The sequence below is a fragment of the Salvelinus alpinus genome, chromosome 15, assembly GCF_045679555.1.
Source record: "Salvelinus alpinus chromosome 15, SLU_Salpinus.1, whole genome shotgun sequence".
Lineage (NCBI taxonomy): Eukaryota > Metazoa > Chordata > Actinopteri > Salmoniformes > Salmonidae > Salvelinus > Salvelinus alpinus.
In genome coordinates this window covers 53,779,057-53,801,513 of record NC_092100.1, presented here as the reverse complement: position 1 = coordinate 53,801,513, position 22,457 = coordinate 53,779,057, and the positions used below count along the sequence as shown (strand labels likewise).

At 42.6% G+C, this 22,457-nt stretch overlaps 2 protein-coding genes across 3 annotated transcripts; both read right to left on the bottom strand.

The window, feature by feature from the left end:
* Nucleotides 1-9,499: 9,499 nt before the first annotated feature.
* LOC139540337 (fibroblast growth factor 4B-like) lies at nucleotides 9,500-13,052 on the bottom strand. The gene is made up of 3 exons (XM_071344093.1): nucleotides 12,517-13,052; nucleotides 11,499-11,602; nucleotides 9,500-11,109 (listed from the first exon to the last, which is right to left on the bottom strand). Exons 1-3 carry the CDS (start codon nucleotides 12,815-12,817, stop codon nucleotides 10,933-10,935), a joined length of 582 nt encoding a protein of 193 aa, XP_071200194.1. The 5' UTR covers nucleotides 12,818-13,052; the 3' UTR covers nucleotides 9,500-10,932.
* A 3,577-nt stretch (nucleotides 13,053-16,629) lies between these two features.
* Nucleotides 16,630-19,495, bottom strand: LOC139540336 (fibroblast growth factor 3-like). 2 transcript variants are annotated; one of them, XM_071344092.1, is made up of 4 exons: nucleotides 19,182-19,495; nucleotides 17,993-18,180; nucleotides 17,505-17,608; nucleotides 16,630-17,183 (listed from the first exon to the last, which is right to left on the bottom strand). In XM_071344092.1, exons 1-4 carry the CDS (start codon nucleotides 19,238-19,240, stop codon nucleotides 16,845-16,847), a joined length of 690 nt encoding a protein of 229 aa, XP_071200193.1. In that variant the 5' UTR covers nucleotides 19,241-19,495; the 3' UTR covers nucleotides 16,630-16,844. The 2 variants fall into 2 exon arrangements, with proteins under 2 accessions (XP_071200193.1, XP_071200192.1); XM_071344091.1 differs by lacking the exon at nucleotides 19,182-19,495 and having other exon boundaries at nucleotides 17,993-19,163.
* Nucleotides 19,496-22,457: the final 2,962 nt, after the last annotated feature.

The following is a 22,457-nucleotide window of genomic DNA, read 5'->3' as shown; positions in this document are numbered from 1 at the left end:
CCAGTAGCTTGTACGATTGTAACTTGTAAATCTGCTTTTGTTGCTGTTCTCGTAGCCTGTAGAATAGCCTGCAAAGCAAAGTAAAGTAACGTACCCTATTATAATGGTATATAGTGCCTTCTAATTGTTTTTTTAAACTTTCGATACCACCTGTTGCTTCAGAAATTCCATCACATTCTCCCATCCAGGGAATAGGGAATACTGATTTCCAGGGAATATAGCTTTCTCTTTCTTTCTCTTTATTTTCAAATTATCTTTCCTCCAGATAGTGCTTCTCCGCTTTATGCTCTTGCATTTTCCACTGACACAGATTTATGAAACAGTAGAGAAGGGTCACGGTCGTTGGCACACAGGTTTCCAGGCGGTATAGCTGGCAGCATTTGAAGTGAAGTGCTGTTTGCTTGCAGAGTGGAGTCTTGTAGTAGAGAGAAAGAGAGCCGAGAGAGAAAGAGAGCAGAGAGAGAGAGAGAGAGCAGGGCAATGTTATCAGTGGGCCTCAGTTCATGCCGCCAGTCCGATGCTCACCTGCTGCAGAGTGCTATAGGCCAGCTGTCTGTCCGGCAGCTGGCCCCTGCCTGCTTTGTCCCGCTGAATTCTGATCCAGGCCTCTTCTAGGAAAAGGAGAATCAGAGAAAGGCAGCTGCCCAGGACAAAACCAGCTTGGCAGACAGCCTCTGTGGCTCTCATTCATTCTGAACCAACTGCAGTCCTGTGGTGTCACGGGGTCCAGTAGGAAGGGTCATATCACCCTCTACTGGAGGGTCCATAACAGATTGAGCGCATGTCTGATACTAAGGCAATACGTTGTGTTGTCATACCTCTTCCTTTTGATGGGATTTAATGCTTAATGCCGTTGTCGAAAACCCTCTATAAGGCCTATACAGATGCTTCCGAAATCATTCAAAATGGATACGGAGTGGCAAATAACTATGCTATGTTGCTACCTTGTAGTTCTCTATTTTGCCCAGAGGATGGCAGCACTTTACTGGATTATGCTTACTAGCTATGGCACCCAGACTTTCCCAATACGGTCTTCTTGCTAACGTTTGGAACTCACAAAAAGTAAGTTCCTATGTGACTGGTGTCATATCATGATCTTACGTAAAGTGTCAGATTAAGTGTTGCTTTTACTATGAAAAGTGGTTTACCAGCTTTTAACACCTAAGTGTCTGATATTTTTGAACCCCAACGATCCTTGGAGCAGTAGGTGAAATTATTATTTGACCCTGCTGGTCATCTATGAACTTTTGAACATCTAGCATGATCTAGAATGATCTGGCCTTTCTAGGGAGTTTTTCCACGCCACCGTGCTTCTACATCTGCATTGCTTTCTGTTTGGGGTTTAAGGCTGGGTTTCGGCTACATCTGCTGATTTGAAAAGGGCCTTGAGCCTTCTTATGGGCTACTACAGGATCATGTTATTGAATCATTCATGATGTTTTCATTTTGTTTTTGTCACATTCAGTCCAATCTAGTCTATTCAAATCTAGCAGAATGACCATTTCTGGGACTGGGACAACGTTGGCAAAATATACTGAGGTCCATGCTGTTCAAAGCTCTCAAATCCTCAAACAGAAAAGAACAAAAAATTGTTCTGAGGTTCAGCTTGGTACATAGGGGTTTCTGGAGTGCAGTGTGTTTCTGCCCGTGCTGTTACAAAACACCCTACTCTATATGGGCATTCCTGCAGCCAGCATCGGGGTAATCTGTGTCCCCTGGTCTCTGGTCTCTGTGGTGTAGAGCTCCTCCAAGAATACATGTTATGTCCTGGTGTCTTATCTGCAGCAGCTCTGCCTTTGAAGGGCTCCCTATCAGAGGAGAAGCAGGTAAATAAGGTGGCTTGAAAGCGCCTTAAGAGGACTGTTTCATCAAGGCCGATGACAATTTGACACGCTAGTCTCAATATGTTAGATCCTTCCGTTTTCTAATATGTGTCAAATACGTGTTTAATGCCTTTGTTTACGTTAATACATTTGTACTGTCCTATGTGTTGGTTTGTGATTATCGTCACACAAACTGGAAGTTTTGTGTGAGGGTGCTGAGCTTGTAAATGGGAGTTGCACACGACACCTTTAGTATGTGTTCCATGCGTGTCCATGCGTGTCAGGGCATACGCGTGAATGCATGTGTACCTAACTCTAAATCTAGTCCACTGCAACAGGTGAGCATGAGCATTACAAACGCAGCCTTTGAAATTCCTACTCAATCTGTTCTCACAGAACGTCGTCCCCTTGCGGGAGCTAGCGCTCCTGCACCAACGCAATGCTCCCCAACTGAGGATCAAACGTTAAGGAGTCTCAGTTGTGCAGGCCCCCACTTCCCATTTTCCCCTAACTCCTTTGATAGCTCCAACTACTTGGTTCATACCATTTTTAATATGCTGACTGGTGGATAGGTAAATGCAATTTTGGCACCATTTAGCGTTTCATAGGGCCACTGTAGTAGCTTGGGGCCATCACAGTGCTACTTTCACCTATTCAGTCGTTCACTAGCTCTGGATCTGTGAACACCAGAGCCACAGGATCTTCAAAAAGGGGCTAGGGGCGTGTTGTGGTCATCAGGGAAAGCCCTCGGTCAGACTAACTCCTTGTGTCGCAACCCACTGACACAACCCACTGACACAACCCACTGACACAACCCACTGACACAACCCACTTCAATTGTTTTTGTTTTTGTTTTCTAGTGTGTAGAAGGTATCTTATTTCAGATCTTGCCCATCATCCCAGAGGGTTAGGGTTAGGAAACACTTCCTAGTGGTAACTCAGCCGTGCCCGTGTAGATGTAGCGTCACGCCACGCCGGGTGGGAGATACATCACAAATACGCTCGTATGCACAGACAGACACGCGACTCATACACAGGACAGACACCCAGAGAACTCACTGCTCACCTGCTGGGAAACTCACCGATGACTCATTTTGTTTGATGATTAGAACCTCCCCCCCCCCGAGTGCAACTCTCAACACGCTGATGTTTATTTCCACGAATAATGCTTTTAAAGTGTTTATTATGCAGCTCAACCCCCTCAGATTGTCTTTGAGAGTTTGTAATGCCGTCAGATTACCAGGGTCATCCAGCTATATGGAGGTTCTACAGTTGTAGGACAAGTGTTATTACTGTTATTAGTGTAATTACTGACTTATTCTTGTTATTACTGCACTGGGAAAGTATCTGTCCCATTATTCCATCGAACACAAAGGGATTGAGCGATATCAAACGTTATGTCACGACAAAAGAATGGCATTGTTATCATTTCGGACGCTGTGTCCCAAGGGCACATGTTTGGCCCCTTCCGAAGTTTCACTGATTGCCCCTTTCTGTTGACTTAAATCATTGAGTAAAGTTTGATTTAGATACAAAGTGTGTACCTACCCTCCTTACTGCTTAATGTCTTCCCTTAATAGGTCGTTTGATCTTTAGCTCACACGGGGGGGGGGGGGGAAGCTTCGGTAGCTTTTTGGACTGATAGTCTCTGATTTATTTGACATCAACCCCCACAGGCAGTGCAGTGGCAAAGGACGAATCAGCTGGAAAATAGGAGTAAATGTTGACTGCTTCATATATTTGTCACATTATGTGAAATGAATACCATTCATATAACTAATGCACAATGCATTATAAATAACGATAATTACAGTGAAGTGGTGTGTCTGGTGTAGTCACAGTTCACTGAGTACCTAAAAATTCAAAGACCTTTTATTACCAACGTTAATCCAGAGGAACATGTTGGCTGTGGTGCAGCACATCAATCAAGTTGTCCCACATTATGTATAAAACGATAAGATCCCAGTTTATAGTGATCCCTTGTGCTGATACAGTACCTTGTTCCCTGTCGCAACCAAACCTTCGCTGGATCTGATACCTGCGAGTGAAGCGTTTGATCAAAAGGCTGCTAAATGAAAGGAGACGGCTTCTTATGCTTAACAGACAGATCAGATATAATACGTCTTTCCCATGGTGAGTTAGGGCGGGGCTTGAACTCAGCAGCTTTGATGAATGAGATGAGACGTCCCCCCCCCACCCCTCAAGCCATCACTTCTTCTCTCTCTGTGATAGGAGTCTAGCGGCAGGACAAGAGTATTATCCTCTCTGAGGCGCGGTCCATGTCAACGCAGCACTAGATATCAAGGAGAGCACTGCTGAGCGGGAGGAGCCAGTCAAATGAAGGTGTGTGATCTTAACGACCTCATAGAAGGTGCAGAGAAAAATAACACACATGGGTCATTAGAGGAGGGTCACATTGTGTAGGACCTTACGAGAGAAGGAAAGAAAGTTTGATGAAAGAAAAAGAAACCGTTGTTTTATGTTCTATTCGAATCTATGCGTTTAACTATTTGAAATGGAGAACAACCGTTCAACTTCTGATAGAAATTACAAGCTTTTGTTGTGTCTATTTATTTGTTTGTTAATTTCACAGCCTGCCTAAAAAAATTATATTTCATGCCCATTTTGCTTTGTCATGCCCTGGCTGCACCATCTCAGCTGTGAGGGAGTGCCAGATGAGAATAATGGGAATGTTTGATTGCAGATGGAAATGTGAAAACATGTGGCAGGAATGCAATGGAAATCAGACTGACCTTTGAGAACAGAAGTTGTTCTATTCCCCCTTAGAGAGAATTCTAATCACATAAACACTGGAGGTGTGACAAGTCCCTCCTATGTCCCTCCTATTCTGCTCGTCACCTGAGGCTCGTCAACTAGTTGCGCCTTCAATGGAGCTAACTGGAGGGCTGAGCAGCTATATTATACCAGTAGCTATGCCACTGTTAGGATACTAGGATTAATTAGACACTTTGTATGCCAACGGGTATAGGCCTTAAGCTAGATCCCTGAGGAACCCCTATTGTACAGTTGTTAGACGATGGGACATTCTGATTGAATCTAACACATGATATTCTTTCTGATTATGAACTTGGCTAGATTCTAGAGAATAAACAGGAGATAATACAGTAAATACAACACTGCTGCTACCTCCGGTACTTCTGCTGCTACCTCCGGTACTTCTGCTGCTACCTCCGGTACTTCTGCTGCTACCTCCGGTACTTCTGCTGCTACCTCCGGTACTTCTGCTGCTACCTCCGGTACTTCTGCTGCTACCTCCGGTACTTCTGCTGCTACTTCCAGTACTACTACTTCACATTTCCCTCTGTGGTCCCTGCAGTCGTGTGTGATCCCTCTCTAAAGAGCTTCAAACAGATGGGTTTAAAAGGACTAAAACGTTGGTTAAAAAAAACACATGTACATGTAATAGTCAGAGCATGAAAAGGATCCTTAATGAGATAACCCAAACACTTTAGGTTAATCTGGAGTGCTCTAGTTCCCAGCTGTTGATACAACACACACTGTTAATACTAACATAGGCTTTCCCAACTCACACACAGTAACTCAGTTGTCATTTCCTGGTTTGTTTCACATTGAAGACTGCTTTACTAGCTTGTGTTCCTGCACAGACAGAGTGCAAGCAGCAGTCAAGTTCAAGATGTCCCAAGTTTACAGACATAAGGCCTTGACTGGCCAGGACAGACCAGTCTGCTGATCCATAGTATGAGACAACAGCATAGAAAGTGACTTGGGTCTAAACTTGTTTCTCCAGTCCAGAACTAGCCCTTTATTCTTCACAACACCTGTCAGTGGCCGCTGATTACAGGGCCCAAGTCTGCATTGTTTCCCCTCGCTGAAATCCTCCAGAGTGGAGCTGTGTCCTAGAAGAGAGGGGCTGGAGGAGAGGGGTGGGGGTGTCTCTTCCCTTTTGAAGTGCTGCTCTTTATGGCCAAACATCTGCAGGCCCGCACTGCACCACTGTCCCAAACACATACTTCACAGCTGGCTCTACAAAGGAGACCAGGGGCACAAACGCACCGGCTAAATAGATCCCTCCATCCGCTAGGCCAGGCCTCGTTCTCCCAGCTGCAGGTTGGGGCCTGCCGCACCATGGATCCAGGCCAAACCTGGGCCGGCATTGCTGCACGGGACAGGAGCAGACATACGCACACATATAGAGAGCACGCTCAGACAGGAAATGCACACTTTCACATGAGTGGCCATTTAGTTTGGAAGGAGAAGAAAGAGAGGCAGGTAAACAGCTAGGTTATGACTTCCCAGATCGTGGATTCCTACCAAAGGAAAGGCTGGCCATTACGTGCTTAGAAATGATTACAGACAAACAGACCAGAGCATGTGGCATCTTACAGCAGCTCTGACTGTATATCATGCGATTTCACTCTTAAATGAGCGCCTCTTTCATGTCTGGCCATGAGTAATTCCCCTTTGATGTTTAATGTGCTGTTTGCATTCAGAATTGCCTATTTCAAACGTGGACAGCGAACTCGCTTAAGACTCGCCTGGATTCAATGCATACAAGAAGACATGACGCAAAACAATACTATTTTCCAAAATATTTTGTAACATTAATTTTTACATGACAAGAAAAATATTGTAGCAGTGGTTAGAGGGTTTGGCGACGGGCTCGGAGATTCGGGTTAGAGACCAGCAAGTGCTGCTCTGTCGCCGTTTGCTACAATATTATAGCTTGTTATGTGCGATGTGGTCTGACCTTAGGGAAAGAAAGACTTCCATCTGCTCAGTGTTTTGTTTTATCTCAAGGGGAAGTGACGAGATAAAGGGACAGAGACAGACAAAACAGTAGCAAAGCCAAACAATAAACTGAGGCCGGGCTATTACACATTTAAAAAAAATATATATATATACAATATCTGAGATCTAGAGAACAAAACCTTAACACCGGCAAAACAAGCTTTGTGTGGCTCAAATAGTGCTTGTGAATCTTCCATTTGATATCATCTGCAGGCAAGTGTATTTGTGTTGAAGCATAAATTGCATTTGTGTCTTCCTGTCCCCAAAGCACCTGTTGAATGGTCAATTATGGGGGAATGTGTCCGGTAAAACCAGCAACTGAAGTCTGACTGGATTCACCAAATTGCTGTATTGTTTTTACACTCCAGTGTCCATATGATCATCACTGCACTATGATAATAACGCTTCGATTCGTTCTGTTTCACACATGTACAAGTGAGTATTATATGCATATGTGAATTGAACATTTTTTTTTTTTTGCCATATCCCAACTCCCTCTGAGACCCTTTCAGAGAGTGGGGTCACGTCCAGAGAGGCACTATGTGAGATGCGTCGAGTCTTCAGCAGTAAACCTGACCTCCCACCAAACTACCAAACCCGCAACCTCCCTCTCTGTGGTGTACTTGCAGTCCTCCTCCCACAGCTCTTCTTATTTGCTCAGGCCCTTACAGGCCATGACAGAGAATTAGACACAAGCCCTGTCCTGGAGAGTTCTTCCCAGCGCTGAGCCTATAACCCTCTTCCAAAAGCAGAGGCCGTGTGTGTTTGCTCAAGGAGGATAAATAGGGGGATTTAAAAAAAAAATGTCATTTAATGATTTCAACATTTGTGGATGTTGAGACTCTAATGGGACAATGAATAGTCAAAGGATTCCCCTTCCAGTCACTCTACAGCAGTAGAGGTAGAGGAAGATTAAGTGAGTCTAAGAGTTTAAGACAAATGCTTAGTTTAACATATCCTTCATTTTTCGTCCTCTGTCGTTAACTAGTTTCCTGACCTGGGACTGTTATTGTTGGCCCTTTATTCAGGGATTACAGTGGTGATATTAGTTTGAAGCAATTAATTCACTACTGCATTCAGGAATTAACATTCTGTGTTCCCTTCGACGGCCGCACATTAGACTAGAGCCAAAGGAGTACGCATTGAGGACCTCCCCCTTTTTACACCTGAGCTCTCAGACACAGAGGCGATAGGACGGTTGCATTATATAGGCCCTTTCACAACTGCCTGCTGTCAATGTGTAGGGCTGGCTGTCTGTTCCCTGCTGCTAGCCTCCCCGGCCAGTGTGTGTGCCTTAGCACTGCAAAAGAGAGAGGGGAAAAAATCATGTGATAATAGCTACTAGCAACTACCAGCCGTTGCCCAAGCCATGTAGCATCTTGTTTACCAAGGCCATCGACTTAACCACCATTCAATTACAATCAACACACTCTCTGTTAACGCACACATTGTTGCTAGTTTCCCGGATTGTCTGGAGTTTGCTGAGACCTCTGTGCGTCTAAAGGACATGAAAGGATCATAGGGAATAAAACAGACCCTTGTAGGTAAATTGTTCAATGTAGAAGTGGCACCCAAGTGATGTGCAAATGTTGGTGTTGATGATGGCAGTACAATTGGTGCGGAAATGACACCGTTTCTAGTGGTCTCTCAGCTGGGCTGGGAAGGTACCAGTGTACTGTCGTCTTTATGGTGGAAAAGAGAAGAGGCCCAAAATGCTTGTGTGGGGATTGGACACTTCTCTCTGTGACCTTCCGGATACACTAAAGGCTTAGGGCCATTGTAGACGTTGCGTGGTGAACTGTCAGAAGGCGAATTTACATGAGCTGATCACTATGTAACCTTATGAATGTAACTATGACTACATAGTGAGTGGCGGATGAATCAAGTAGAGTATGTATATAGAAGCTGAGCGGGCCCAAAGCGGGAGGCAGGACTGGTGCTCTACTGTCCTACTGTACATGCATTCATTCATTGAAATCACACTCTCATATTGACGAATGCTTTGTCCTCCATTCACACTGTCTCAGCCTGCCACAAGGAAAACAATCTAGTCCTGTTTATCCCTATTAGCATAGCCAATTTACTGATGAGATTTCAGCCGCATTACCACTTTAGAGAGGTGTGAATGCAACAGGCTTTTAACATGTAAAATCCAAGCATACAAATTACCCCATTGTCTCAATGATCTGCATGGTGACCTCCGCACCCTGCATAGTGACCTCCAGTGTGGATTTGCTGTTGATTTTGAGTTCAAGTGTCGCTGAAAGTTAGCTTGGAAATCAATCCTGCTATAATTCACTGTGGTTTCAATGAGTGAAACAAACGTGAAACAGAGTTGAATTCAATCTGAATTTCTAGGTTAAATGAATGTTATTTTGCAGGTCTGAAAATGTCTGGAAATCACAGCGAGGTAGGATAGTTTAAAAGCATCATTATTCATCTTTCACGTCTCTATTTTTTTTGTCTGTTTTGAAAAATGCATTGCAAGATGGTCACAGTTGGGGAACCCCGTTATTTAGTGAAACTGACCGAAGCGTCATAGTTTGAAGTCTGAACTGTATACGTGTGAGTCACCATTCAGAAGAGCACACTGCGTAACACTTCCTTGTTAAGGGACCGTGTGATAGGCCTATGTCCCCCAGGCTATGTATTGCACCAATCAGTACTTGAAAAGGCTTTCGAAATTTCTGAAAGTGCCGTGGGTCATGAGTGTGGACAAATGATCTGTGATGTGTTTATATTTTATATAGGCGCTAATAAGAAATGGGGGCATTGTTCACAGACACGTCTGTTGTAGATTGATGTTGATCGAGACGTTTCCACTTTTCAATGCACTCCTTTATGGAAGTAAGCAATCCACACCACATAGTCTATATGCTATAACATCATTTATTGACTTTCTTGACGTTTTTTTTTGGATCATGTGCACAGCACATACACCACAAAGTTGAACAGGACCTGTATAAAACTACAGACATAGTTTTGATACACACGAAATGCATAACAGAGGACATAATATAATGTTGAACTGATTGCAGGAGATCACAAGGGATCATACGAGTGAACACAGTAAGAAACACATCTAGTTTCAGTTTTTTCGTTGACATGTTCATTTTCTGCATCCTCTGTGCTAGCAAGAAAGGACATTCTTCTTGTTTTTTTTTTAGTTTGCATGAGTACAAAACTGAAATAGCAACATACTCCCAAAGCTAACGTGGGTTCTTACTATTGACAACTGCAAGGGAAGTCAATTCAAAAGGATTTACAAAACCACATATCAGGCATTGAGTACAACAATACATTTGAAATACAGAAAACATATAAGAAAGTGGAATTGTCATAAATTACTGATAGTCAAGTACCTTCACTAATGCTGGATTAGAGAAGTGTCCAGTCATTTGTGTGCTGCATATACTATTTATGAAAGAGTTTTTACCATACATGCATACAACAAAAATATAGTTCAACCCTGGACCAGAGTTACCTTTAACCCTAACCGTACACTATAGTTGTGCCATCTAAACTCAGATTTCCTCTCTCTGAATGGGTTCCTCTAGATCACCTCGTCGGTGGTATACAGTGTAGGTTAAGTTGTAACTTGTAAAACACAGAAGTGTGGCAACGTCATATGTCACGCTCAGAAATATGACAGAACAACATACTGTAGACGACACAGAACAAGCAACAACACAATCCCTAGAGCTTACACGTCCATACTGAGGTAGTAAAAAAGCTAAATCAATTAGGAATGGAAAAATAACAAGTGATCTTTCTTACATTGAAATACTGCAATAACACACACAACTCTGACCAAGACCATACAACAAATTCAATGCAGAAACCCATTTCTGTGTTGTTGAGTTTTTGTAAGTCCCAATTGTCGTTGTATCGACCAATAAATGACTAATCATGGGACCCGTAATTAACTTTGAATGGTTCGGACCTTTGCCGTCATTGTCTTTCTTTTTGATGCTGAGACACAACTCTGACAAACTTGGGTCAGCAATTTCTTTCAAAGTAAACACAAGTACGATGAGAACACAACCAATGCCGCACAACAATACTTAAAAACAGTGCAAAATCCATTTCACGTTTAAAAAACATGTACTCATCTCAAGACACTTATAGCAGCACACATTTCATAGATTTAAAAACAAAAAAAATTGTCATTTTTTCATGTTCCCTTTCTACGTAATTCCACTTTCCCAAAATATAAAAAGTCTCAAGAATCATAAATAAACAATTTAAATATCTCACTCTAGAAAAAGCATTTGAAAGTGCATTGTTTCCTCTCTCTTTCCTCTACCCTCTGTTGAAGGCACAGTCTGTCTGGGATCATTCAGATCCTCGGCAAGAAGTGTGTCACTGTCATTGCTGTTGTTACCCGGTTTCCTTTTTTGGTTTTGCCAGTCTTACTCAGTCCAATATACATCCCTGGGTGAGCTGCAGATTCATACGCGTTGTAGTTATTTGCCAAGAGGCTTTCCTTGAACTTGCACTCGTCATTGTAATGACCCTAGAGAAAGGATGAGAGAGGAGAGGTTTAGGTCTACATTAAGAAACAATAAAATGACGCAATGAACAGCGGACTATGTGGAAGCTGATGTAGAACCTCTATTGGCAAATTACCCAAATCACGCAGATCAATCTCAACACTTGGGATTTTGTGGCCAATTCAACTTTACTTTGAAATACCATATACTGTACATGGACTCTAAGGAAAGGAAAGGTCTACACCTTATATTGAACACACCTGTGGCGTAGCTTATTATGGAGTTCATGAGCTACAAACATGTAAAGGCACGCCAAGACATTGACAATCATTCTGCTGTGGAGACCTTTCATGCAATAAAGTATGCTGTGACCCAGAAATACGTCCCGGGAAAACGTAGCATGTATACTTACAGATCCGTAGAGCTTCCCTTTGCTGTTCATGGCTAGAAACAGACCACTTCGGACTCCAAAGATTGTCACAATCCCTCTCTCCACAGGTGATATCTCAAGGAGACCTGAAATGAGATAAAGGATATTACTGAAATGTTTATTCTGTACACCATAGCAAAGTTGTGTATAATCCATTGTTTATGCCAGTCTTGTGAAATAGATCAAGTAGATAAGGAAGTCTGTAGTAGACACAGGTCTATTTAGATATATTTTCAAACTGTTACTTAAACACCCTGCAAGGAAATCGGTGCATTTCTCCCTTGGCATTAGATGACAACTAGGCTACATATGATATGGACTTCCTCTCACTAAAGTTCCCAGTATGAGTTCCTGTAGCAGGTTGAAGTTCTGAGAAAACTTCAAACTGTTATGTCTACGGGTTTACATAAGATAAGAAATAATAATAATGTTGTCTAGTCTCTGTTATTCTCTTGGAGGAATGTATCAAATGTATGTATCAAAATACAAGGCTAATGTGTTAGGCAGGAAGAAAAAAAAGACGAAAATTGTCCTGACTTTATACTGGACAGTCGGTAGAGAATAACTAACTCAATTGTACCCCAATATACAGGTAGCCGACAGTTATCGTCAAGTCCAAACCCCCAGATCTGGTACTATCCGTGATTTCTTTTGACTCTTCAGAAACATGTTTGTTTGTTGTTGTCATTGAAACAGAGCCGCAAACAATTTGCAATGTGTTGCAAAGAAGACGAAATCATACTTGGCTAAAACACTCCTTCCTCTGTCCTCATGGCCATCGGACGAAAATACTAACACGTGACGTCAATTGGCTAGTAGCCTAATCTAAACACAATGTTACGTTGAAGTTGGCATGGTGCCCATTCACACAACCCAAACTCACAATATGAAGTTCTAAAGTGGTGGCACATGGCACAAACAGGTTGCAGACGAAGAGAGGGGCATCAAACACGTGTGCCCAAAGATGCTGGTTTAAATAAAAGTATGAAACTAAACTTACTGTATCTATTTTCGTTATGTATTCCAGTGATCTTTCCGTCTGGTAAAACTTGAATATGAAACCCAATGCCGACGTTGCAATAGAGACGCCTAAGTCTTTTGATGCCCATAAGATATTCACCATCCCGGGTGATTTCTCTCTTTTCCCATGGGTTCCGAGCCAGTGATCGAGAGTAGAGCGTTTCCCAATGCCGCTCAAGAGCGCCGTTCTGCATACCCGCTAACGGGGCAGTGCGCACTGAGCTGCAGACCAGCCCCCACACCAGCAGCGGTAATGGTAGCCAGGACGCGTGGACAGACATCCCTGTGTGGTCAGTGCGCTCTCACGTGTTTGAATTTGTTTTTAGAATTTTCCCCAAACCCCTCTTTCCCCTGTCCGTGGTGCTCACAGGTTGACGGAAAAGTTGTGGAGACTGTGGGACTGACTGAGCCTCCAGTGAACTTATTTTTGAGTCTGCATGAAGTATTTTCTGTAGGCTACTTCAATGGCTCCGCTGAATGACTCTATTCCGAGATGCTTTTAGATCGAGTTGTGAATTGTCAGTCGTGTTGCAAGACATAGCCATGACTCTCTCTTGACGATACTTATATGTGCCCCGAAATGACATCACACGCCACCTACTGTAACAAAAAGGTTGCTCTCAACTCAATCCACATGCACGCTAGTTACCTCCGACGCAAAGTCACTCAGAAAACCACCTCCCCTTGTGCGCTCTGATCTCGAGTGGCAGGGCGCACCATGCAGAACATCTCAACGAACTCAGTAGTTGCCACTGTACTTTTAGTGTGAGCTGACACATGTGGCCTCTATAAAGTGTTTCGCCCATCCTTTATTTTGTCTATTGGGTCTTTACGCGGCACAAACTTCTCAGACTTCTCAAGATGTGTCCAAGCGACATGGAGGATTACGCGTGAGATCTTTGTCTAAAACTTCCTCCAATATCGACTGAAGTCAAATAAATAATGTATTGCAGGATGCAGAAAAGGAAGCTGAAAAGCCAACAGACTGTTACACAGGAGACAGTTCTATAAATGAATCCATAAAAGCAAATCAACCGCTTTCTTAATATGAATTTCTACTTTTTGACTACCGAAAATAATGGATGGGCTTCTCTTGTACAGAATATAATCATCAGACAAAATATAATATTTTGTAAGTATCTCAAGATTACAATATAAACAAAACGTGTAACATGTTGATGGAAGGCAAAATACTTTTCATCTTAAAACAGTTAAGTGGCCTCAACCCAAGCCTCCTACTGTACCATGAGGATGAGGTATCTAAATTAATCGGATACAGTTCTCTTTTGCCTATCTGATCAACTGAACACAATGTAATACCCGTAGACTGTACCAAGCACTTATGTACAATGTAGGCTACTAAGCCGTTATGCATAGGATGTTGAAAATGTCCGTTATTAGACTGAACTTCTGGCCCATGGTGAGTTAAGTACCCATGCGTAAAACCCCCATATCAAAGGTTCGCTCGAGATTTGAACCCCAAGTGTGACCATCCACACCATAGAAAGCCTATTGCCACTTAGCCAGTGTAATACACAACCACCAACCGAGATGACATAGAGGTATCAAGTGACACGCAAGGAGCAACGACTTTTGCACCTGCTCACAAGTTTATTCTATTCTTTCGAACTGGGGAATTACTGGTGGAAACAATGCGGCTAATTGTTGTTAAATTATACCTAAAACTAACCATTTCGGAATTTGTGTGGCAAATATTATCAACGTCTTCATTCATTTGATGTTTCAAATTATGACATTTTTTATTCAATGGATTCACAACAATCGTTATTATTTGAGGCTGAAAGTTGAATACTTATATATATATATTTTTCAATAAAATCTAACTTCTACACTCTCAAGTAGACTAAAATTAATACATTATCATAAATATTCTATAGCGTTTGTTGACAGTAACCTACCCCTCTTTTGTATCAATGAAGGGCCAATATCGCAATAATAATTTAAGCTAGGCTATTGAATTCCTGATAGTATCGTCAGAGTTTTCTCATGTAGGCCAGACTACGTGTTCTCAGCCGCTCTCCAAGGTGCTGCATTTCAGTCACGTGGTTTTGCGTTTTCATCACCTCACTGTGCTGGCCAAGGTGCTGCATCAGTGACGTCCTTGTTACATGTTTTAAGTGAGAATACCTTACTGAGATGAACAGATGAACAGGCCCTACAACTTTCTTACAGTATCATTACCTTTATGCTTTTGGTGTCATTAGGGAACAATAGTTTTAGATAAAAGTAATGTCGCTCTCATGGAATGTCATTTCTTGGGTACAGAACCTCTGAAGAGAGAGAAGATGTTTGACTTGCTGCCTCTAGAGTGCAGTGTCTACAAAGGAACAGAACAGAACCAATCCTATGCTTAACTCCGAAATCACACAGACCACATGCCAATGGAACCCAATGATAACTGACACAACATGCTAGCAGTAGCCCAGTGTTCAGAAAAATCTCAACACTGCATATCCCAACACTTACAGTCTGGTAGTCTTTATTATTCAATTGTTTTATAGATATATTTACTATTTATTTTAAGAGAATTCTTCAAAAATGTAGGCTTAAATACATCGGGAGACTACAGTACCATGAGTAATGACACTTGAGTTTCATAGACTAAAAAAAACAACATTAAAAATACACAGAAAACTTGTTTATGATATAACAAGTAATGGAGGCAAATAAATAAATTAACAACACAATGGCAATCTATATACAGTGCATTTGGAAAGTATTCAGACCCCTTTACGTTTCCCACATTTTGTTAGGTTACAACCTTATTCAAATAGATTAATTTTTTTTCTTTCCTCATCAATCTACACACAATACACCATAATGGCAACAAAACAGGTTTTTATCAATTTTAGCAAAAAAAGTAATAAATACTGAAATATCATGTTTACATTTGGAAGCGATTACAGCCTAAAGTCTTCTTGGGTATGATGCTACAAGTTTGGTACATTCTCCCTTTCTTCTCTGCAGATCCTCTCAAGCTCTGTCAGGTTGTATGGGGAGCGTCGCTGCACAGCTATTTTCAAGTCTCTCTAGAGATGTACGGGCTCTGGCTGGGCCACTCAAGGACATTCAGAGACTTGTCCCAAAGCCACTCCTGCGTTGTCTTGGCTGTGTGCTTGGGGTCGTTGTCCTGTTGGAAGGTGAACCTTCGCCCCAATCTGAGGCGTGATAGAGCACTCCGGAGCAGGTTTTCATCAAGGATCTCTGTACTTTGCCCTTGGCATTTCATCAGACCAGAGAATCATGTTTGTCAAGGTCTGAGGTCTTTAGGTGCCTTTTGGAAAACTCCAAGCGAGCTGTCATGTGCCTTTTACTAATGAGTGGCTTCTGTCTGGCCACTCTACTATAAAGGCCTGATTGATGGAGTGCTGCAGCGATGGGTGTCCTACTGGAAGGTTCTCCCATCTCCACAGAAGAACTCAGGTTCTTGACCATCGGGTTCTTGGTCACCTCCCTGACCAAGGCCCTTGTCCCCCGATTGCTCAGTTTGGCTGGGCGGCCAGCTCTAGGAAGAGTCTTGATGGTTCCAAACTTCTTCTATTTAAGAATGATGGAGGCCACTGTGTTCTTGGGAACCTTCAATGCTGCAGACATTCTTTGGTACCCTTCCCCAGATCTGTGCCTCTACATAGTCCTGTCTCGGAGCTCTACGTACAATTCCTTTGACCTCATGGCTTGGTTTTTGCTCTGACATGCACTGTCAACTGTGGGACCTTATATAGACAGGTGTGTGCCTTTCCAAATCATGTCCATTCAATTGAATTTACCACAGGTGGACTCCAATCAAGTTGTAGAATCATCTAAAGGATGATCAATGGAAACAGGATGCACCTGAGCTCAATTTCGAGTCTCATAGTTAAGGGTCTGAATAATTATTTAAATAAAATAAGGTATTTCTGTTATTAAATTAGCAAAAAATTATATATATATTTTTTTTTATATATAATATATATTATATATTTTTATATTTATATATTTTTTTGTATGGAATGGTCCTCCAGAATAATTACACAGGACATTATCTGCATCTATTTACGATAATGTGAGTTAACAATAACAGTACAAAGATACATTCAAGACATTGACCACTTTATTCATAAGACAGTATGATGCATGCATTTTCTATATAAGGTTGTACATTATTCCAACAGTATCATTATGCCAGTTTAAAGGAGGGAAAGGTGTGCTGGTGTCTCTCAGTCACCAGGTAGGTAGTCAGGCTGTGGGCAGCGTGGAATGACATGAGTCAGACTAGTCATCAAACTGCCTGGATATGGAAACATGTCTCTATCTCCTTTGCCCTGTCTTTCCTGTAAGTCTGAGGGCAGTCTGTCTGTACCCTAGACTACTGTTGAACAACAGGTGAACCATGTCATGGTCCTTGTGGCCAAGGACCCTGGGCAGGAAGAGGGAGGCCTTCTCTGTCCTGCGAGTCTTCAGGCCACGCTTTGGCCGGCCCTTTCCGTTGATCGACACGTACCACAGCCTCTCAGCACTCGCCCTTCGCCTGCTGCTGCTTCCTGTTGAGGTGGAGGGAGTGGTTGTCTGGTAGTTGCGGGAGGCGTAAGTGTTGTAGCCTAACTCATGGATCCGCTCCATGAACTCACACTCCCGGTTGAAGGCAGCCTGAGAAAAGAGACATTTAGTTGAAACCAAATGCATTACAACGAAAGCTTTATGACCATGTTATATTAAAATGAGACTGAACATGAATGGTAGTCAATTATCCAATTATTAGAGAGAGAGAGAGAGAGAGAGAGAGAGAGAGAGAGAGAGAGAGAGAGAGAGAGAGAGAGAGAGAGAGAGAGAGAGAGAGAGAGAGAGAGAGAGAGAGAGAGAGAGAGAGAGAGAGAGAGAGAGAGAGAGAGAGAGAGAGAGAGAGAGAGAGAGAGAGAGAGAGAGAGAGAGAGAGAGAGAGAGAGACCTCAGAGATCATGCGACATTTACCGATGCATATAGTCCTCCTTTTTCGTTCATGGCCAGATATCTATCAGAGAACAGTCCTTTAATAACCACCACTCCCACATCCACTGCTGCTATCTCCAATATGCCTGGATGGAAACATTTATTAATTCTCATTTCCTGCGACACCAAACGTAATGGCAATGTAATAACGACGCTATGATAATGTAGAGACACTACTGTTGTAGTGTCTCTACAACCAGTATGCTTCTGTCTTCACTTTTTGAAGTTGCCTTCTGATCACTCCAATTTACCAATGCATTCGTGACGGGCAGAAAAATGAACAGCATAATAACGTGCGCAATTGGTAAGAAGTGTTCTCTTTTTCATGATCTATCTAGGACTACTTTAAAAGTGTTTCTGTATAGGCTATTCTTATTCGGCTATAGTCTATATAGTGGCTGAACATAAACTTCATATGCATAGCATATAACAAAGCATAAATATACGAGAATAAGTTATATTGTACTCACTGAAAGGGTTATTCTCCTCCAGGGTCCCGTCTATTCTCCCATTGGGATGTATTTGTAAGTGATACTTTGTGGCACAGTACAACTTTCTGTGTCTCGGTGCTCCCCCAAGGTGCTCGTACACTCCTCCACGCCCCGCAGCATCCCTGCGCTGCCTCGAGTTAAAGCTCTGCTGCTGTGGAGTTGATGTCCTAATCGCCATAGAAGAACGGGGCTTTTGGTGACTGGGATGCATCAAATTCAACAATAACAAAACCAGTATTATAACCATTATGGCATGGCCGAAAATAGTATTTTAGTCCTTTTCCATGAGTGCCAAAATCGGAATCAATAGGTTCCATCGAAGTCTTATTAGGTCCATTGATTAATCCACCCCGAAAAAATGGGTACTCTTCAAACATCTACTTTTTACAAACGGAAGTTAGGATTGATTGAAACAGCCTCTCGTGACAAATATAGCGCGCACGAGAGAATGTCCAAGTTGCGCACAAAAATTAAATAATCATCATTCAAGGCAAGGTACCGTTTTGTGTGAGCTATGTGTGCAGTATGCTAGGCTATGGATGGATAAAATTACATGACATTACACACAGAGGCTCATTGCTGAAAGCCGCATCACAAAGGGCGAGCCAGGCATCTAAGGGCAGGGCTCTCCTCTCAGCTTTACTTTTGATGGATCCAAAACGCCAATTAGACATTCCCAAATTAGACACTGGGTTTCGGCATAAATATTCCCCTGGTCAATTCCATTCTTGGCCACTTGGTGAGAAAAAGCTAAAACGAAGACATCGACTGCGAAGATGGCACAAATCGTTTCATATTCTAAACAGCTAGACATTAAAACGTTATTTAGAGGGCAGACATAGTAATACAAAATATATAGGTATTGTTACATCAAGTGTTCATACAAAGACCCCTAACAAGAAATTGGTAAATGTAATGACTGATGTCTGTCTGCTTGTTTTTCATTGTCAAAGTACACCTGACTGAATAACAAATGTATATTTTGAAGAGTTGGATGTATAGAGTAGAGTTATGGGTTATGCCATGCAGTAACGGTGCGTGGGTAAAATCACTGGGGAAGCCAGTGCGGTGTTTGCTGTTAATTCATATTCCTTGCGACCATGATATACAGTATAGGCCTAAAGGCAAAGACAATAATAAGACAGTGGCAGAATAAATTCAACCACACCTTTGTTTTATCACAAAAAAACGGATAGCAACCTCTCTCCGGTGAAGTCCACGATGCATATTGCATGTACCAGACAGTTGTTTCCGACATTTTCGGGCCACCAAACAACCATTGATGTATTCATATATTCACATAGAGTGTTACCGCAAGTTGCAAAGAAAACAGCAGCTGCCTCAACTATTCCAGCAACTTCAACATTTCGGCATCACCAAATCACCTCTGCTTAGTCTAATACAGTGAAACTAAAAGATACCAAAAACAATTTTGTTCAATCAACGTAAGCTAAATAGGATGTGGCTGTCCATGGTTCTGATTTCTCCTTGCGTGTGTGTGCATGCGTGCGCGCGCGCGCGTTCCTGCAAGTAGAAAAAACACGTTGACTCACCCTACTTGTAGAGAACCGCCAATGTCATCCTCCTTGCTTTCATGTGGAGGAAACATCTATCACTATGCCATACAGTACAAGCAGTACACACCTTTATTTTTATGTGTCCTAGGCTACCTTTCTGAAATGCTTGCTCACTAGAAACCCTAGTTAACATTAGTCTGCTACTGTACATCCAGCTACTGTACACATTGAACTTAAATCCTCTCAGGCCAGGGGCACCACGACGTATGAATTCATGGTTGGATCAGAATTGCTATTATAACCATTGGCCAGTATGGAGAATTAAGTAAAACCACAAGTCCAAATCTCTATCTCTGTCCATGGCTAATTTCGGGAAAGGGACAATTTTAGCTAGCCGGCTAGCTAGCAACAACAACAACGAGATGCAACAATTCAAGTTGTTTCTGTTAATGATGTATGCTCTCAAAGCGATTTGATAGGAGTAACGCCAAACGCGGGCTTCCCATGACACTTTTATTTCCCCCTCCAGGACCATTCACAGTTGAGCTCGCTCAGTTCAACTCAACACAGATTGGCACATTTTTTATACTTTTTTTGTCAAGGGTGGCAAAATGCTGGCTTCCCTTGCATTCAACGCTACAGGCGGAAACAATGTCATACTTGTTTGGACCAGACAGTATCAGATAGACGGCCTACACAGTAGAGAGACAGAGGGGTGCTGCTCGGATGCTTTCTCCTGTGAGATACATTCATCCTCTTGCGAATTGAAGGAAAATGATGAAACACAGAGAGATGAAAGATAAATGATTTATGTTATTATTGTTTGTTTTCTTGTATTCTTTTGTGGGAAGCCTGGCTTCCGTTGGCGTGCATGAATATACGCCACTGATGCGATTTAGACTGCAAGTGTAAAGGACCTCACGCTGCTTCCTCCTGATTCGGCTCATACTGAGGCTTGAACACAGGATCTCTGCCTCTCAAACACATCTGACCACCCACCTGAAGAGTCTTACCCAGTCGCTCCGCGAAAAAGCTATCTATCAAGCATCGCAAGTGGAGACAGCTCAGGGTGAGGCTTGAGTTTCACAGATCCCCATCTGCCAGTGTTACTAAGACTGTCCCTGGTCACCAGGACAAGGCAACACATGATCAGCCACAGAGCAACATCCCTGAAGCAAGTTAAGTGCTTTGCTTCAGGGCACAATTGTAGTTGGTGGCACCTGATATAGTCAGATTTATACTGATGGCAGATTCAGTTAGCAGCTCATTCCCACCAAATATGTCCAGTCAGCACTGGGACTTGAACTGGCAACCCTCTGCTTACTGGCCTGTTTCACTAACCGCAAGGCTCATTGTTACTGTCCATTCACCTCACTTGGACGTTAGACAGAAGATTGTTCTCTCCATTCTTTCTCACACTATCCTAGTTCACCATAAAATATTGAAGTTTGCTGAAGCCAAGATTTGAACCCGCAAATTACTCCTGCTAAAATTGCTTCCATCTCGACAGCGTTGTGGTTACAATCTTGATAATTAGCACCCCCATCGTTAAGCTACATATGCATCATGCCCTAGGCGTTATGTGAGAGTGGGGCGCTTGCTCATAAAGCCATAGATCCATGGCATATTGCACAGAGCGTACTCACTGGATGGTGTCGATAATTTGCCCGGTCCTTTATAGAATGCCTGCTGGCCACAGTTTACCAGGGAAATCTGTTGTGTAGTTTGTTCCACTGTTTAGCTCATAGGCCTTAAAAACTGACTACCGTCTCATGTTTTTGCTGGTGACTGTGTCTGTCTGATGTGGTGGGACTGAGAGTATAGTTAGATGAGGCACTTTGAAGTATTTTTGATCTGAGGGCCCGGTTAGGGTTGGAGAATCAGGGTTGTTGGGCTTCAGGGTTGGAAGGTTGTGAGGCTGTAGGGTTGGAAGGCTATAGAGTTGTAAGCCCTTCTGGCTATTGAGCTAGGACTGTTGTCTGTCTTTGAAAGAGAGCAATGTCATTTCTTTGCCGTTTTCTGTGTTATTCATCTGGTCAGTCCGGATGACGAGACAAAACAATATTTTTCTCCTTTACTGAAGTCTGTCTTTGGAGATTATTCTTGATAGAGAAGTCAAAGTGTTTACGTCGTGTTGAATTGTTTTAACGAGTTCCAGATTGCAAGAGATAAACACTTGTTGGTAGAGATCGCCGACCTCACAGATTAGCTAGCTGAAAATACTTACCACCCTCAGGGCACAGCGACAATTATCACTAGGAGTAGGAAATCACCTGAGATAAATGGTTCTGAACTGGTCTATGTATGAATATAAACTGCAGGCAGGCTGTGGAAACACAACACCTCCAGGGTTAAAGGGTTAAATGTTGTTAGCTTGTTATAGAGCTTCGGCCCTTGGCCCTGGATCTAATGATTAGTATACATCTTGCGTAGTCATCAACTTTGTCCAAAATAGAGATGTTCCGAATATCCCAAAAAAATGATATAAAATTATTCCCTATATTGTCTCAGAGAATAACACCCCTATTTAGGAAAATAGTAGGCTAATGACTCAATAATAAATCCATGCAATGCACATACAGGCAAATCACCGATCTTGCAGGTTATCTAGCTGAAAATAATCACCACCCTCAGGGCACAGTGACAATTATCTTAAGGAGCAGGAAACTCTACAAGTATAGCCCAGTACATCACTGGGGCCAAGCTTCCTGCCATCCAGGACCTCTATACCAGGCGGTGTCAGAGGAAGGCCCCAAAAATTGTCAATGACTCCAGTCACCCAAGTCATAGACTGTTCTCTCTGCTATCGCATGGCAAGCGGTACCCGAGTGCCAAGTCTAGGTCCAAAAGGCTCCTTAACAGCTTCTACCCCCAAGCCATGAGACTGCTGAACAGTTAACCAAATGACCACCCAGACTATTTACATT